This window comes from Eurypyga helias, unplaced genomic scaffold (genome assembly GCF_000690775.1).
Source record: "Eurypyga helias isolate BGI_N326 unplaced genomic scaffold, ASM69077v1 scaffold14438, whole genome shotgun sequence".
NCBI lineage: Eukaryota > Metazoa > Chordata > Aves > Eurypygiformes > Eurypygidae > Eurypyga > Eurypyga helias.
The window spans coordinates 67,234-77,667 of NW_010267793.1; the positions used below are offsets into that span (position 1 = coordinate 67,234).

At 48.2% G+C, this 10,434-nt stretch overlaps 1 protein-coding gene across 1 annotated transcript in view; it reads left to right on the forward strand.

Moving 5' to 3' along the window:
* The window catches only part of LOC104514032 (microtubule-associated serine/threonine-protein kinase 2-like), a 66,456-nt gene extending 59,180 nt beyond the window's left edge, over nucleotides 1-7,276 (forward strand). The window contains exons 25-29 of the mRNA XM_010157563.1: nucleotides 1,139-1,365; nucleotides 2,883-3,005; nucleotides 3,985-4,121; nucleotides 4,350-4,537; nucleotides 5,205-7,276. Of these exons, the coding sequence (XP_010155865.1) occupies nucleotides 1,139-1,365; nucleotides 2,883-3,005; nucleotides 3,985-4,121; nucleotides 4,350-4,537; nucleotides 5,205-7,276 (2,747 nt within the window). The remainder of the gene's footprint in view (nucleotides 1-1,138; nucleotides 1,366-2,882; nucleotides 3,006-3,984; nucleotides 4,122-4,349; nucleotides 4,538-5,204) is intronic.
* Nucleotides 7,277-10,434: the final 3,158 nt, after the last annotated feature.

Genomic DNA, 10,434 nt, shown 5'->3' on the forward strand with positions numbered 1-10,434 from the left:
GACTTTGTCCCTCTTTCCGGAGGATAAGTCCGTGCTGTGTTTCCAGGGCTGTACCTGTTCCTTCCTGGATGGGAGCAGGAAAGTGCAGCTGGGCCATGGGAGCAAAGCCTGCCTGCCCCGCTCAGCCGGGAGCTGGGGGCAGGGATGCCACTGCTCCTTGGCACCGTCGGGGTGACGCACGCTACGTTTCTTGTGGTTCAGGCACTGGTTGCTTTTCGAACTACGAACGCCCCCGTGAAAAATCTCTAAAATGTGTGTTTAATCACCCACCAAAGGTTTCTCCAGAGCTGCTGTCATCTGCCAGGTAAATACGTGCTGGGTGATTCAGCAGGTGTTTTTTAATGGATTAGGGATTACCTTTTACAGCTTCATTCCGTGTTCCTGCTCTTTAGGTTGGTTTTACTGATGTTGACCAGCTTCACTTGAAAATGAGGGTTCTGTACGTGCATTGTATTTTTTAAGGTGGATGTTGTTCCACTAGCAAGCAGAGTCAGTTTAGCAGATAGCCCAGGCCCTGGCTGTTTGTTTGGGAAACACACTCTAAAATACTCTTGTGATGTTTTTCAGTAGCAAAGTCCACGCAGTAGCTGATTTTCTTAGTTTTAAGTATTTTTGCCCCAGTGAATTTAAAACCCAACCAAAACTACCCAGGTGATGTTGTTTGTCTGATTGCCCACTGATTTTTGTGTATGTGTGTTAATACTAACTGATTTTGATTTATGTCAGCACCAACGTGTAGCTTGTGCCAAGATCTAGAAACTGTCTGATCTTTGGAGGAGGATAACATACCGTAACCTTGAAATGGGGTGTTCCAAGATTGTGCCTAGAGCAAGCGCTTAAGATGGGTTGTAAATCCCTGGAAGAGAAGTAGTAGACACTGTGACCCAACCGTAATCCTAGGCCAACAGTGCTGCTGTATTAAATACGCACCTCCATGTGTGCTTTTTGGAAACTGCTGACTTTTGTATTTCTAAACATGAACTAGTTGAAGCTGCAGGCAAACCCAGCCCTGGTGCAGACCACCAGCTTTGAGAGTGTTGGGAGAGATGGTTTCCTAGTTGTTCTCTAACAAGAATTTTCTCTCTTTTTGGAAGCCTGCTTTTCCTAATTTTTGCCCACCTTTGTGTCATCACTGTAGATCACCACACGTGTTCTCCATTGGCCAGTCCAATGTCACCTCATTCTCTATCCTCCAACCCATCTTCGAGGGACTCCTCACCCAGCCGCGACTTTTCTCCTGCTGTCGCAAACCTGAAACCACCAATCATCATCCATCGGGCTGGAAAGAAATACGGTTTCACTCTCCGTGCCATTCGCGTCTATATGGGTGACAGTGATATCTACACTGTGCATCACATGGTCTGGGTATGTCTCTGCTTTTCTAAAAGGAGTAGTACCCTTGGGGCCAGGATTGCATTTAGTTGTGGGGTTTAGCTTTATAAATTGTATTTTGCCACCCTGTTTTCTCTCCTTATTCGGACCCAAAGTTATCTTTTGGGGGTAGGGAAAACCCTTTAAAAATAAATACATACATGAATAGATAACAGCACTTTGGGGTTTACCTGTAGCAGTTTTCAAGCCCATCACAGAACCACAGCAACCTTTCTTTCCTCCTTTCTTCCCTGGTTACATGAATCCACCTTCTTTCACCTGTAGCACATACTTTGAAGTGTGTCTCTGTGTACATACCCTCTCTCTGTTTATTGGGGTTGTCGCACGAGGGCCGGTCGTAGCTAATTTATTCAGCCCTGTGTGAGCGATTACAGCCTGCTTCTGATCAGTTCAGTCTGCTGGGGTTTTCCAAGCAGTCACTTGGAATTGATTTCAAGCCTTTAGGCATCGCTGCTGTGCTGATTGCCTAGGGATTTAGCTCTTGGCTTAGTTGTGTGCTGTGCTAAAAGGTCTGGTTTCCATGTCTGTATCTCTTCCTTCCCATGACTTCTGGTACTTGATCTCTGTGTTCCTGTTTTTGTTAATGTGTATGGCTTCTAGGAATGAGCCGTTCCCCGAAGCAGCGTTGTTTGAGTTGTGTGGTTAGGGGGAATGGAGTCGGGGTAAAGATGGTTCCTTCTTTTCCTTGTATCTCCATGTCCATTAGACAATTTGGACTTCAAGTGCTTTGGTCATTATTTAACACTCGTTCTTACATACAAAAATAATCTGAAGCTGTATTTTTCCCTCGCTCCTCTCTGCTTTCCTTGAGAAATGCTGAGTTTACGGAGATACTGATTTGTAGTCTACCCTGGCTAGAGGGAGAGTTCAGTATTCTCAGGCATCTCTGTCTCCTCGCTGTAAAGGCGGCTTTACCTTCCTGTGCAGCGATGGGGAGAGACAGTGTGCTCATGGGGAGAAAGATCTGATGGTGGACAGGTTAATAAAGGATGGAAAGTGGAAAAATAAGCTGTTTGAGATGAGATGCAGTGTAGGCAGACTAAACACACAGCACAGGGTCTTATTTAAAAGCCCGTTGGCCGCCTTGGGTTCCAGCATGTACGTGGAAGGATGCTGGATTTGGGGTGGCAGAGAAATTGCAAAAGGTTGAGTCCTTGTCTGGAAATCAAGAATATCTAGTTAACATTCCCGAGCGCTGAAAAATGTTGGAAGTGTGCTAAGCCTTTTGCTTTGGGAGGAGCTGGTCTCTTGATCAGCTTAACCATCCTGGCTGGCTGCCTTGGATCGGGAGAAGACTGGCAGGATGCTGGGGGGAGGAGTGCAGGAGCTCAGATTTTGTGCTTGGCTGTGCCAGCCGGTGGTTTCTCTCACCCTCTGAAGCAGCTGATACTGGCTGCGGCGAGAGATGAGATGGATGGGCTTTGAGTCCGATCTGGCCCGCAATCCCCTACACTCCTCTTCTCAAATCAGTCGTCCCTTCTCATTGCCAGCACGTGGAGGAGGGCGGTCCAGCGAACGAAGCAGGCCTGCGTGAAGGGGACCTGATAACCCACGTCAACGGGGAGCCGGTCCACGGGCTGGTGCACACGGAAGTGGTGGAGCTGATTCTGAAGGTGGGGGACTCGGCACGGCTACATTTGGGCAGTATGAGCCAGCTCATTTAAAACGCTGTAGGTGTCTAATGGGCATTGTCTGAAGTGCAGGGATGTACGCAGCACCTGGCCCTTCATCTGCAAAAACTCGTTGCTGCAGCCTGATCCCGAAATCTCCAAAACTTCTGCGTGTAGTGTGAGCTGAACTCAGATATTCTGTGTGAGAAATAAGGACCTATCAGATAGATTTTCATCAGCAGTAGAGAGAAAGATTAATAAGATTTGGGTATACCTTCCCTCAAACATCACTTTAAGAAACAAATACCTTAAAAATGTTCCAAATTACTTTTATTTTTGCCTTTAGGCTGTGCTAATGTTATTAGCTCTTAATACTGCTTTCTCAAGGATTATTCCTAGTGGTATTTAAAAGCAGCTTTGTAATGGTTGGTCTTAAAATTATCCAGTTAAATGACTTAAGTTTTGATACCTCCTGAGCTGAATCCATTTATGGAAATAAACCCCAAAGTTTTGGACTGTTCCAAGAGACACAAGTCTTTGGGATTGCAACCAGAGGAGCAATCAGGATTTTGGGGTTTTTTTTTTCCCTTTTCAAAGCTGAGTGAGGCAAGCCATGTTGCGGATTTGTCATGATAGATGCCCGATATGATCAGCCAGAGCCCTGGGAATAGGACTGGTGACAGGACATCACTTTGTTCAAGTGTTACAAGTGTTAACTCGAGGCAGTTGGGCTCGCAGAGGTCAGGTGCTGGGTTCTCTCTGCTCAGGGGAGCTTTACCTACCAGCTGGGGTCTGAGCTAATCATTTGTGAAAGCCTGACTAAACAGGGCGCTCTCCCGGCAGTTCCCTAATAGATGATAGGTGAAAATGCAAAGCGGGGAATGGAGTTTGACAGCGGATCACCAAATGGCAGGCAGCAGTAAACTAGCAGCCTACCCAGACAGCCACGTTTTGAGCCATGTCTCTGTCCTGTTCCTCACAGAGTGGAAATAAAGTGTCCATCTCCACCACGCCCTTTGAGAACACATCCATCAAAGTTGGTCCGGCGCGAAAAGCCAGCTACAAATCCAAGATGGCTCGTAGGAACAAGAAGAGCAAAACTAAGGACGGTCAGGAAAGGTTCGTTTTGACGTTTCTCTGAAAATTAAGTGGTAACTAAGATAATGTGAGAGAGATCTTGCCAAATCAGTTTGCAGATAATGTCTGTCAGCAGGTATGTCCTTTAGTTCTTCTCTTCCTATTGTTTTCTTTTCCTCTTTAACTCTGCCACAAAATTGACTGAAATATGCCAATAAAGGTAAATAAATCATTTGGGCCTGTAAACAACTTGTGAATGCTTTTCCACAGTAAGAAGAAGAGTTCTTTGCTGAGGAAGATCACTAAACAAGCATCACTGCTTCACACCAGCCGGAGTTTGTCTTCACTAAACCGCTCTCTGTCGTCTGGAGAAAGTGTGCCCGGCTCTCCAACTCACAACCTGTCTCCTCGCTCGCCAACGCAGAGCTACAGGTCCACTCCCGAGTCTGTACACTCAGGTAAAAAAGAAACAAAACAAACCCGAAAATCCATGGAAAGAGGAAACAAACTTGAGGATCTTTTTTCTTATTGATTAATTTTTGAAGTAAGGTACACAGCAGTAGGTCTGTTTGCAAAGGAAAATGACAGCTGTGATGTCGATTACCTTCGGGATGGATGGATTCTCATTCCTTGATCCATTAACAAATGAAAATCCGTACATCCTCTGAAGAATGCATTTGCTGTGCTTAGGGCATCCTTTCACCTTGATGCAGACGTGCATTGCGAGTTGCAATGTTTTCATAGCAGTTTGACACCTTTTCTGTATTGGTTCAGATAAAAGGAATCGAAACAAGGCAGCGCCGTCCTATTTGAAAACTGAATCAGGTGATAGAATAAAGAGATTTGCACTTGGGAATGTCAGTGAAACACATGGTTTAGCTGCTTGGAGGTGTTTTCCAGGAAAAAATGTCCTGATAGCAGAGTGTTTCTGACTATGTTCTGGTGTTGTGTGGCAGTGATGGGAATTTTCCATCAGTAGCCATGCACTGTTACCTTGTAATGTTACTGCAGTGCTTTGTGGTAACTTGGCATTTCGTCTTGACTTCATGCACCTTAATAACTTGTGTTAGTGGCCACATATATATCAATTTTCTTAGTCTTTTTCTTTTTTCTTTCTCTTTTAAGTTGGTGGCAATTCTTCCCAGAGCAGCTCTCCCAGTTCCAGTGTTCCCAATTCTCCAGCCAGCTCCGGACACATCCGACCCAGCTCTCTGCACGGACTAGCACCAAAGCTCCAGAGGCAGTACAGATCTCCAAGGCGTAAATCCGCGGGAAACATCCCTCTCTCCCCACTAGCTCACACTCCGTCACCAACCCCGCAGTCCACATCACCGCAGCGCTCCCCATCCCCTTTACCAGGACACTCGCTTGGCAGCTCCAGTATTATCCAGTCTTTTCCAGTAAAACTACACTCCTCTCCACCGCTGGTGAGACAAATTTCTCGCCCCAAAAGTGCCGAGCCCCCTCGGTCTCCTCTGCTAAAGAGAGTGCAGTCGGCCGAGAAGCTGGCTGCCTCGCTGTCCTCTTCGGAGAAGAAGCTGGCTTCCTCGCGTAAGCACAGCTTGGATATCTCTCACTCGGAATTTAAGAAGGAGATGCTACAGCGGGATCCGAGTCTCCAGAGCTTACAGGAATCTGCGAACGAAACGACGGGTGGCAAACTTGGGCTGGCGGAAAAAGGGATGTTGCAGAAGCCAGGTTCACGCAAGTTGGGTGCTATTCGACAGGACAGGGTGGAGAGGAGGGAGTCTCTGCAAAAGCAAGAGGCCATCAGAGAAGTAGATTCTTCCGAAGATGAAACGGATGATGGTTCAGAAGACAGTCAGGATGGGAGAAGGCTGGACAAGCCCCCTGACAGTGGAGACCAAGGCTCAGATTCTTTTAACGAGGACAATAAGTTTTCATCTAAATTGGAAAGCAAGGATAGTATTGAAGACGATGCCTTTCTACCTGAAGATCCGAAAGGAACAGAAGACTTGCAGAAGGGAAATAATCAACAAGCCAAGCCTCTTTCAGAGCCCCTGCGAATCGGTGTGCACCCTTCCCCATCAGAGGTCCTCCCAAGGACTTCTCCAGAAAAATTAGCTGCTGCAGAAAAGCCATTCCTAAGAGCAGAAACGACTGCAAAGGAACATAAATTGCCAGAAAAGAAAACTTTTGAGTGTTTTGGGCCACAAGACAAGTCTTCGGAAGCAATCAAAGACCTGGGGAGAACAACAAGTACTCAAAAAACAGTAGTTCGCACCGAACATGCACCGTGCCCGTCTATCAAACTCCTGGAACTTGAAGAAGGTGATTCTTCAGGGGCCTTGTGTGGTAAGCGTGACCCAAAAGACCCTCTGCTAACAGAAAGCAGTCAGAAAAAACAGGATTCCAAACCTCTGCTGGCACTTCCTTCATGGTGCATGGCAAGCGTGAGCACCCCTCTCTCGGTAAGCCCTGCGGATCGCAGTGAGAGGGAGCACAAGGAGACCCTTCAGCCTGCCGAACAGCACGGCGCCTCATTTCTGTCTCCTGGAAGTGAGATGTCCCAAAAAAGTCCTAGTGCTGAAAAGCAGCCCAGCTCATCCCAGGCAGAAAGCGCTTCTGCCGCCAGCAGAACGAGCCCGGCGGGTCCCGTGTCCTCCACCCTCCTCATCCCCGGAGCTATCGAAAGAGCTCTCTCCGTGTCCCAGTTAGTGCCGCTAGCTCAGAGTGTGTTAGGCCCTTTGAAGCTCAGTATGTCTGGTTCCGGAGAGGTGGAAAAGAGAAAGGATTTCTCCCATCTGGGTGCCTCCTGTAAAGAGGAGAAAGATTCGAAACAAAAAAGGCAGGAAACTTCACAAACAGGAGCCTGTCAAGAGAAACCCAAACTGCCCAGCACCGACGGTCTGACCCCGAGGAGCGGATCCTGCGCAGAGTCCCTCAGCTCCACGAAGCCCTGGGAGGCCACCTGTCCCGCGGGGGCAAAAAAGGAGGCGACCCCTTTCAGTGCTAAAGCCTCCGAAGCGTTGGGAGGTAGCTGCAGAATCACTCCGCCGAAAGAGCTGCCCCACGCCCTTGGACAGGCAGCTCCCAGAGCCTCTCCTCTGCCAGAGGGCAGCACGAGGCCCTGTAAGGAAGGGACTCCCGCGCAGGCGAAAAGCAAAGAGGTTGGGAATCAGTTAAAAATACAAGACTTTCCCCTGTCACATGATGGTGCTGTGAAGAAAACATAGCAGCATCCCTGGTACGCGTGGAGTGGAGCGTTCAGCGTTCGGACTAGAGACTGCATGGTTGAATTTTGTAATATACACTAATATAAAATAGAACTTGTGTACATCTATTTTTGGGAGGGTTTTTTTCATACTGTTTTTTGTGTTTTTTCATCCTTGCTATTCTATTTTTGTACACAGTAATGCTTGCTGGTTGAGGTCTCTTTAGAACAGGGTATCTTTAAAGCAGGGCTTAAGGAACAGTTTGTTGATTTTTATTTTTTTTGTCCAGACCTTTTGTTTTGCCTGAGTTTAGGGCCTGCTGTGCTCATCCCTCTAATCCTGCATTTGTCTGAGATCCCCCAAAATTCTGAGTACAAAAAAGTCAGCTCACTTCTGTATTTTCTGCTTTTCAACCTTCTCTTTGAAATGCCGTTGAAACTCAAAGATTTCCAGTTGTTTTCTTCAAATTGACAATCTGCTGACCTTTGACGAAGAGGAGAAACGACTCTCTTGTCCCCAAGGTATTCTGGAGCTACGAACCCTCTTCGGTGTGAGTAAGAGCTCTTTGTCCCCGCGTGCACCCGCACTCCTGCGCGCGCCCTCCGAGGATACGGAGGCAAGGGACTTGCCCCGAGAGGCCGGACAGAGAGAGATCCCGGTCTTCTCTTTAAAGCAAGTAAAAGTATTTTTCAAGGAACTGTCAGAAAAAGAAACCTCCAACCCGTGAACTGGTTTTTGGGAGGTTGTTCTTTCTTACCCTTTATGGCACACATGGCAACTTTTCCCTTGGTTTTTAAAATTTTAGTGATGTTTTAACCTCTTTTCTCTGGCTTCGGTTCATAACTTGCCCTGCCTCCGGATAAATGACCCCAGGAAGGGGGTGCCTTGTAGGTTTTACAGCAGAGAAATCTGTAGTCGGTGTTCTCCAGCATGTCTTGGGCAAAGTGATCTCGATGATACACGGCCTCTGGAGACTTTTCCTTCTCTTGGTGAGTCTAACTAGGTAGGGGTTTTATGGTGTTCCTTAACATTTCTGAACTGGGGCTTGGGAAACTTGCTGAGTTTTCTGAATCTGCCCATTTTAAACACAAAAAAAAACCTACAAAGAGTTCTGACTCCTTGAGTTCTGTGGACAAACTGCAAGCAGACTGCAAACCACATGTGACATTTTAAGATTTCAGCTTTGATAGGCTAGATCATTTCCACTGCTGAGGTCACTTTCCATTAAAAAACTACTCTTGGCTCTTAGGTTTAGACATGGCTTTGCTTCAAGTGTGAGCGACCGGGTAACGGTGCTCTTTGCTGAGGATTAGGTCAATAATAACACACCAACAAACGTGCCGAGTGGTGATACCTGTAGCACTGTAAGCCTTTCTTCATCCAGTTAAAGGTTCCTATCGATGAACACTCCCGTCATCTATCCCAGATCGTGTTCGGCTTTCCTTCTGGTCTTGTCTGAGCGTGTCTCCCTGCGGACCCACCCGCAAGGTCTAGCATCCTGCTCACTGGCTTACTCCGTTAGAAGCAGAACGACTGCGCAGCAGTATTACAGGCCAAAACCTGCCTCTGTTGGTCCAATGTCATTACGCCGCCGCCTTCGTCGTCGTGGCTTTTTCTGAACTTGAAGTTTTGATTCGCTTCCCCCAAATGCAGATTTGTTTTTATATAGGAATATATTTTCTCCTTCAACTTGAGATCAGCTCAGTCCACAAATCGCAAAACTCTGGAATCTCACCCTGCTTCTTTCTGTACAGCCACTGTTTCCCCCTGTTATATACTTGATTTTGGCTGCTTGGATTTCTGGACCAAGTTTTGGTTTGGTTTGAGTTTGGTTTTTTTTTTTAACATGTTTAAATGAGTGTTTACTCCGTGTGTCTGTGTGAAGACGTATGGTGTTGTTAATACACTAACCAAAGCCTCAACGCTCCCAGATAACACGTTAATGAATCGTGCTGTGACGGTGTGGAGAGCAGAGCCTGCTGCACTCTGCTCTTTTCCCTGGAATTCATAGGCTACTCATATCCACTCGGTTGGCAACGTATAAACTGCAGTATTTCCACTGCCATGTCAGGGTCCTGGGTATCTCCAGCCTCTCAAAGCACTCTTGATGAACATCTGTGCTGATTGGGAGCAATAGCAAGGAACAGGCTTGGCAGGATCCAGCACTTTTACCTGTCTGGTTTTCTCCCCGGTGGGTTGATCCATCACAAGGTCCGATTGGCAGTACAGGATATGATAACATGGATAGGAACGGTGAAAAATGGATTCAGCATCCCGAGGCTGTGGTGCTTACAAGCCTCAAGCTTATCTCCTGCGAGCACCTGACCTCGGTGAGATGCAGTCTCTGTTACCGGTCCCGTCAGCCCAGCGTCGCGCGAGGACGTGGTCCAACCTGCCTGTTCCCTGGGCGGCACTCCCCCTTCTTGTGGTGACGCAGCCGCTTCTGCGAGTGCGTCCTGGGGCATCCACAAAGGGCTCTGCCTTTCAAAACCTAAGGGGAAACCCCCCCCAGTGCTCTTGGGAGAGAGGGATGGGCAGCCTGGGATGGAGCCCCCGAAGGCGCCAGGTTCCAGCGCTGAATCGCAGACTTGCCCTTTCTTAGGCACAGAAAGAGAAGTGAAAAAACCTGTTGTGTCACAGCTTGAGCTGCTTTGGGCTGAAGAAGAGGCGAGGGATGTGTTTCATCCCCTCTTCCGTAGCTACGGTACAGAAAGTCATCGGTGCAATTAAAAAAACCCGCTGTTTTTTGGAAGCCGCGCAGCATTTCCAGGAAAGCATCCTAGGGAAGGCCTGCATTCCCCGCTCCCGGTCAGTCCTACAGTTTCCCTCCGTGTGCCGGGTGCCCCAGCATCCCGGTTCCACCTCCTGTCAGATGTGTGTGGTGCACGTTAGCAAAAAGGGTGGGCACAGGGACTGCTCCTGTAAACGTTTGGTCACAAACCGGTGGGTAGACCAAGGCTATTCCTCGCGCTGCTGAGAATCGCTCCAACACCCCCTCAGGTGACCTTCCCAGACGTGTCGGGGCAGAACGGGATGTTGGAAAAGCTGTGTGTGAAGGGCGGGAGCGTGCTCCCCAGCGCGGGGTCGGGCCCGCGCTCCCCGGGCGAAGCGTCTGGCCGGGGGAGATCCTGGCCTCCGCAGGTAACCCCGGCTCGGGCGGGCGGGAGGGGGAAGCTGTG